We start from the raw sequence: 6984 nt of genomic DNA, 5'->3' as shown, positions 1-6984 counted from the left end.
AAGAGAGGCAACGAACTGACCAACGAACAGTCCTCACATTTATCCCAAATCACTGCCTCTTCAAAACTCTCCCGTACATCTCAAAAAATGGCAGCTATTTCTTCACTTTTCACTCCAAATCCAACATCAAATTTCCTATTTTCCAACCCAATTTCCTCCCAGTCATCCTCTCGCAAGTCCCATCAAAATCTCAATTTGCTGCTGCCAAATCTTTCGAGAAGAGAGTTCTTGAACGGATCAGTTGCTTTGCTTCCATTAGCGGTCTCTCCTCCTTCACCTTCACAAGCCAGAGAAGTTGAGGTGGGATCCTACCTCCCCGTATCGCCTACGGATTCCTCGTTCGTTCTTTTCAAAGCCACCACTAAAGACACCCCTGCTCTACGTGCAGGTAATATATCAAGATTGTTAGAGTTTAATGCTTAACTGTAGTGTAATACCCTGTGATTGACTATTTGTTGGAAGAGTTTCCGTTCAGTTTATCAATTTTTCAAAACGAATAGGGACGTAGTTGCTAGAGAAGCATTGTGAATTGAAGTGTGACAAGTCTACTTAACTTTTTTGATTGTCAATGTTATAATTTGATGGGGGAGTGGTTCTTTGTTTATGTCACTTTGAAGATAGCATTTAGTTATGTTAGGACTGAGACTTGTGTCTGACTCAATCTCAATTTTTCAATGGACTTTTTAGTTCTTTTGCTTCAGTACAATGATGCCCCGTTGAACTTTTGGGTCCTACCCAGGGGAACAATGGATAAAGGATAGAAAACCATGAACTCAGTTGCCCACGTTTACGTGATTGATGCATGCCAAAAGTAATATCTCATTGGATTTCAATTCTTTCTTTCCTAGTTGAAATTTGTAGCCTGAATACTTTTTAGCTTCCTGGATTAAATTTAATTGATGGAAAATTCTTCAAAATTCAATCTAGTGTTGTTAGAATGTTCGGTGGCTGCAGATTTTTTCGGTCCCTGATCATCGCTCACAGGTTCTTGTTAGAAGATGTAAAAATTGACTCTGATTGTATTCTATTCTCTGAAAAATCCCATTTTAAGAAATGGCAAACGGAAGACTCTATCCCTTATCAGAATATTGATGTTATAACTCATAATCTTCTCGTTTTCCTTTAAAATACGTCACTTCTTTCTGTTTTTGCTTATGAAAATTCTGAATATAGCTGGTTGCAGGAAATGTACAGCCTTACCAGTTTATGCTTCCACCGACTTGGAAACAGCAGCGAGTGGCTAATATATTATCGGGCAACTACTGCCAACCTAAGTGTGCAGAGCCGTGGGTGGAGGTAAAGTTTGAGGATGAAAAACAAGGAAAAGTTCAGGTGGTGGCTTCACCTTTGATACGCCTTACGAATAAACCCAATGCAACAATCGAAGAGATAGGGACCCCAGAGAAGCTCATCGCGTCTCTTGGCCCTTTTGTCACCGGAAATTCATATGATCCTGATGAATTACTCGAAACTTCTGTAGAGAAAATTGGTGATCAAACGGTATGATCTTCTTGTTATATAAATTTTTGGCATATAGAGTTTTTGTAGAGGAAAAATGAGATCAATAGATTTATGAATTCTGTCATAGCTTTTAACAACACAGTTAAACATATACTGAAATTGAACTGGATGGCAACGTGTCCAAAATGGATTATTTGAATGGGAGAAGAGCACGATCAATCGCCCTCTAAGCAAAGCGTATGCACACCACTTCACCTGTATTGTTCTTTAAAAGAATGCTAAGTTTTACCCTCATGTCCGCCGAACCAAGATTTTTTTTTTCTCCCGAATAAGACACGTGGTGCTATAAGACCAAACATGTCGTCATTGGAGCTTGATGGGTTTTTAAGATCCATATCTGCCTGTCAAGGCCACAATTCAATTTGATCAAATCTTGTATACAGATTGCTCATCTGATCTCCACATATTATATGTCTTGTATTCGGACCCATATTACATCAGAAGGGTTTGCATTTTGCGGGGGGTGGGGGTGTGGTGCAGCATGTGTTTTCACCCCCCTTTCTACCGAAATTTTTATAGATAAATTTATTTTCATGAACTATTTTCATGAACTATATATAAAAAACATACCCCCTAATGTATGAAAAAGCAAATATTTTTTTAGTTTTGTCCACCACCTGAATTCGTGTTCCTTGCTCGGCTGCTGTCGTGCTTACGACTAACATTCTATTTTTTGCGTGTTGTGGATTCGTGATAGAGTGGTTTTGCCATTAGTTGTGTTCTTACTCATTTTCAGCTTCCATTTTATGATTTATCTTTTGGAAACTTAATCGGGCAGTACTATAAATACGTTCTGGAGACTCCGTTTGCTCTCACGGGATCACACAATCTTGCGAAGGCGACAGCTAAAGGAAGCACGGTCGTCTTGTTTGTGGCCAGTGCCAACGATAAACAATGGCCGACGTCAGAGAAAACGTTACAAGCTATTCTGGAATCCTTCGTGGTGTGATCTTTGTTCACGACAATATTGGGAGACGTGAGCCTGTGTTTCATTGAATAGTGTATTTTCATTTGTGAAATTTTCTAGCTTTTATGGTCATCTGAATTGTTGTCAATGTTAGAGAGTTGAAGTTTGTGTTGTTCCGTATGCAGAGGACTAAATATTTGCGTTACAAATGCATATAGAAGATTACATCATAAGATGGGTGGAGGTGATTCAGCTAATGGGTAAAATATATGGTGCACGGTATCATACATATCTTTGAATTCTACAAGTCCCACTTGAAATATATACGGAGACTTATTATGTATTGATAAATCAATGGTTGCTACATAACGTAAATTTTAGTCCATATGACACAAGACTTGGCTCGACAAAACAATCCGTAAGAGTCACCAAGTTCCTTGTGGTAAATTCTTGCATGTTTAGAAATCAATCTAACTCGATTGAGGCGACGGATTTCTCATTTTCCAACTACACAACTCGAGCTAAAGGTACTCTTATCAAAATTAAACCCAGTCCCCCTGGTAATTGAATATACGTCCTACATGTTATCTGACTAATATAACACATATGAAAGAAATGATTTATGCAATACTTGAATCAATCAATTCCCAACCTCAAGAGAGTAAAAGGAGAGCCCGGGAGAAACAAAAACTCAACACTTTCAGAAATAGCTGCTGGTGATTAGTGAATGTTTACAGTCAAACACAAGCAAATCGGGCCGACTAGTTCCCATAAAAGTTTACGAGAAAAAAAAAACTATAAACAGTCACCGCGTAATATCTACAAAACTGATTCAGCACTTGCTTCTGTTTCCAATTCTCAAGTAGTCACTAGGTGAGGAGCAGCTCCCCTAAAAGGAAGCATGCATGAGTAAGTGACATACTTGACACTGTCAATTAGAACAACTACGAAAATTCGAGAAAGGGCCTTTGCTCCCATCACACCATCAACATCAGTATCACTTGCCTCCCTAGGATCCACGAGCACAGAAACAACCACAGAAGATGCTGACTTATTTAAGTTCAGGTTCTTGTTTTGTGAATGTCTTCCAGCTTGTTCCTCGGAAATGTTATGAGCGGATCCAGGAAAGGGAATAGGATGACCACGGAGGATCCTGCGGTTCCTTCCCTTGATGAGGTGCGAAGAATTCTTATTTTGCTGTTCAGAAATATTTCTTGAGGCAGTAGCTGGGACAATGGCTCCTGAAGTGGAAGCTGATGACACGTCAAACTGGAAAACTTCTGTGCACATCCCCGAGCTCAGCATCGGACCTGAAGGAAACCTTAGCATTATACTTTCTGAAATTTGACCGCGTGCCCCATGAGCAAGAAAATAGTGCAAATATTTTCTCTGAGGATCAGCAAAAATTTGTTCCCTTGGGTAATGATGAAGTATTATTCAACCAACTTGAAAAAAAACAGAAGATCTATCAACAAGAGATATATATTTTAGAACTGCATAATTCAGTTTTTTAATCTGTAATCCAATATTTTTTGCCGAGGATGATGTTTATAAGCCATGGAAAATACATGACTCTGAACCAGCGAGTTGTTTATATGAGTTGCATGCACTTGAGTCGTCTCATACATAAGGGGAGTCAAGGCAAACGAAACATTTAAAATCACAACACTTTGTACTACATCAATATGTACAAAGAGGTGAGATACCAGCCTTTGAAAACAGCAGGAATGAAAAGCCATGAGTCGCACATAAGCTAGCATGAGCAAAAAAACCATGTGTACAACTTTGGATGCCACAGAATTCCTATAAAACTACAATATTTTCTTTTGCATGCGTAGGATCAAATCTGTCTTTACATAACCACATGAATAGTCAATGGTAGGATTATAACTCAGAATAACACATACAAAAAGAAGCCATGTGCAAGAGAATATTAAACGATGATTACCAGAAAGGCCTTCACGGAACCATTGCTGAAGCCTGCCATCATTGGCTTTCGACTTCAAACTATCTTTGTCTGCTGAACCAGAGCCTAGTTCCCTTAGGTGAGGGAGCCGAGCACCATTTCTTCCCATACCAGGGACAGGAACAGCAGGAGCCAAATCTTCACGAACTGCTAAACCATTTACACCACCTCCCTGACCCTGCGATATCATGGCCTTTTCACTTGCCAACACTGAATGTATTATCAAATTTCCATCTATCTTAACAAGCTTATCATTCCTAGGAACATACAATAATGCAACAAGGGGTTTGCTCCCATTTCCCAAATGAACAATCTCATCAGTTCCTGGCTCCCCTCGACTTCCATGACCTCTTTGACTACAATGTGCACCACCACCACTGTTACAACTAGATTCTCTTCCACCACCATACTTCTCAACATGCTCAGTCCCATTTTTCACAAACAACCTCCCATGGTAATTCTCATAATATCCACCTCCAACATAACTGTTATCACTGGAAAATGCCTCCCTAACACCTCCGTATTTCATATTGATAATTGGAACCAAATCTCCAAATAATATAATAAAAAACAGCAAACTGATAAAGCTAACAGCTGCAACCTTCTTGCTCTTTGCCCCCCCACTCTTCTTAGCTTCCACCTTCTTACTGACCTTTGCCACGTTGGCTGGCTGTTGTGATTTCAATCTTGGGATTGGAACCAGTGGCACTTGAGATCCATGTAGCCTCATCATGTACGGGGGAGCAGATGGCATCCATGGATACATCGTGGTTGGGTGTGGAAACATCCCAGGATGAGGAGTTGCCAATTGAGGAGGTGGGACTGCGCCATTACTCCCACCAGCGCCCATTTGTTGCCGTAGAGTCATGTTTTCAGTCATAAAGAATGAAATCTTTGCATTCAAGTCTTGTATTGTAGAATGCATTGTCCTCACTTTATCCTCCAACTCGTCAACATATTGCTTCTTTCTCTGTCTTGATAATTGCGCACTCTCCCTGTTCCTCATCAACCTAGCCTTCTTTTTATCGTCATCTTCATTCGAACCACTGATACTACAATTATTATGGTTAGTCTCAACATTATACTCGGATTTCCTAAACTTGTTAATCCTGGAACCTAAATTATTATCCACATCACAAACTGCTAAATCATTGCTCTCTTTTTTCCTCTTTAACATAGAACTATTGACATTATCGTTTGGAGACCCTCTGAATTTAATCTTTTGATCAACATTATCAGAACTGATCAAACCGAAGTTAGCATCTGGCATAGAATTTACCGATCTGGCGCAATTTTCGGAGTTCTTTGATACATTGGAACAACAATTCCCAGAACCCTGTGATTCGGGGGAAGGGCAATAAGTTGCCTTAGCTTCAGCACCAGAACTTACAGAGTTCCCTGGATTTGACCCATTTGATTCAGGCGACGGGACATTGAGATAATCAGAGATCTGATTAGATTCTAGACCTGGAGAATTCGAATCCAGAACCCCGGACCCATTTGAGCTCTTGTCGCTGCCTGCGGGCAGATGACGCAAGTTTGGACAATCTGATTTGAAAACACCATGATATTGATCAAAATTAAGACCTGATCCGGCATTGGCTTCGTCAAGCAAATTGCCATTTTCTAAATGGTTGGTGTTGTAGATCGGATCGGAGAGTAATTCGTCAAGATCGGAAGAAGGGAGGCATAGGTCGTCGAATGAGAAATCGAAATCAACGTCTTCATGAAACGCGTCGTCGTATTGATTGACCCCCGAGCCGTTACTCTCCATAAACTGTTGGGAAAAGAAGGAATCGTCGAGGGGCGGAATCGCAAGGCTGGAACTGAAATCGGCATCATGAGGCGGAGGCGGGACGACGACCTCCGTTGGATCAGACATTCCGTGTGTGATTAATTGTGAGACGAGATGAGAGAATTGGGGATTTCTTCGGGTAGAGTTTCGCTGACTTCGAATAAAGAACACGTGGCAACGATGTCACGTGTTCTGAGACATATTTACGAATCGAGCATATTTTTCGTGAGACCGTCGAATTTTTATATGTGATATGATCAATTTTATCGATATTTATAATAAAAATAATATCTTTAACATAAAAATAATATTTTTTATGGATGATTCAAATAAAAGATTTATCTAATAAAGTACAACGGGTGAAAATGCTACACAAATTTTTGTCTTTATCAATTATATCAACTGTACACAAAATACATAAATGTCAAATATCATAATAAGATTTTTCTAAATCTATTGCCTCATTATGTTATGACATAAGAGCATCCGCATTAGTTGGGTGTTTAAACACCCACCAACTCATCAAAAAGTATAGGGTCCACTGCCACATAATCATTATAACAACATATCTCTTTTAACCACATTTCTTTTAACATTCAAACTCAATATTTATGGGTCCCACTACCACATACTCATTATAATAATATATCTCTTTTACCCACATTCTTTTAAACATTCAAATTCATTAATTAAATATTTAAAATAAAAAATAAAATATATACAATGGTTTACAGATAAAAATTAAAAAAAATTACAAATTTATTTTTTTGTAAAAAAACCTGAAAGTCAAAATTT

General features: G+C 39.1%; 2 protein-coding genes across 4 annotated transcripts; one reads left to right on the top strand and one right to left on the bottom strand.

Moving 5' to 3' along the window:
• Nucleotides 1-2803, top strand: LOC142552052 (psbP domain-containing protein 6, chloroplastic-like). 3 transcript variants are annotated; one of them, XR_012821677.1, is made up of 4 exons: nt 1-388; nt 1184-1500; nt 2300-2520; nt 2614-2803. XR_012821677.1 is itself a non-coding variant. In XM_075661653.1 (4 exons), the coding sequence occupies exons 1-3, from the start codon at nt 88-90 to the stop codon at nt 2468-2470; spliced, it is 789 nt and encodes a 262-aa protein (XP_075517768.1). In that variant the 5' UTR covers nt 2-87; the 3' UTR covers nt 2471-2497; nt 2614-2803. The 3 variants fall into 3 exon arrangements, 2 of the variants coding, with proteins under 2 accessions (XP_075517768.1, XP_075517767.1); XM_075661653.1 differs by having other exon boundaries at nt 2-388; nt 2300-2497; XM_075661652.1 differs by having other exon boundaries at nt 2-388; nt 2300-2803.
• A 323-nt stretch (nt 2804-3126) lies between these two features.
• On the bottom strand, nt 3127-6358 carry LOC142552051 (bZIP transcription factor 17-like). The gene is made up of 2 exons (XM_075661651.1): nt 4377-6358; nt 3127-3738 (listed from the first exon to the last, which is right to left on the bottom strand). The coding sequence occupies exons 1-2, from the start codon at nt 6274-6276 to the stop codon at nt 3287-3289; spliced, it is 2352 nt and encodes a 783-aa protein (XP_075517766.1). The 5' UTR covers nt 6277-6358; the 3' UTR covers nt 3127-3286.
• Nucleotides 6359-6984: the final 626 nt, after the last annotated feature.

Source organism: Primulina tabacum, chromosome 7 (genome assembly GCF_025594145.1).
Source record: "Primulina tabacum isolate GXHZ01 chromosome 7, ASM2559414v2, whole genome shotgun sequence".
Lineage (NCBI taxonomy): Eukaryota > Viridiplantae > Streptophyta > Magnoliopsida > Lamiales > Gesneriaceae > Primulina > Primulina tabacum.
The sequence above is the reverse complement of the archived record's forward strand: the minus strand, read 5'-3'. Positions and strand labels throughout refer to the sequence as shown.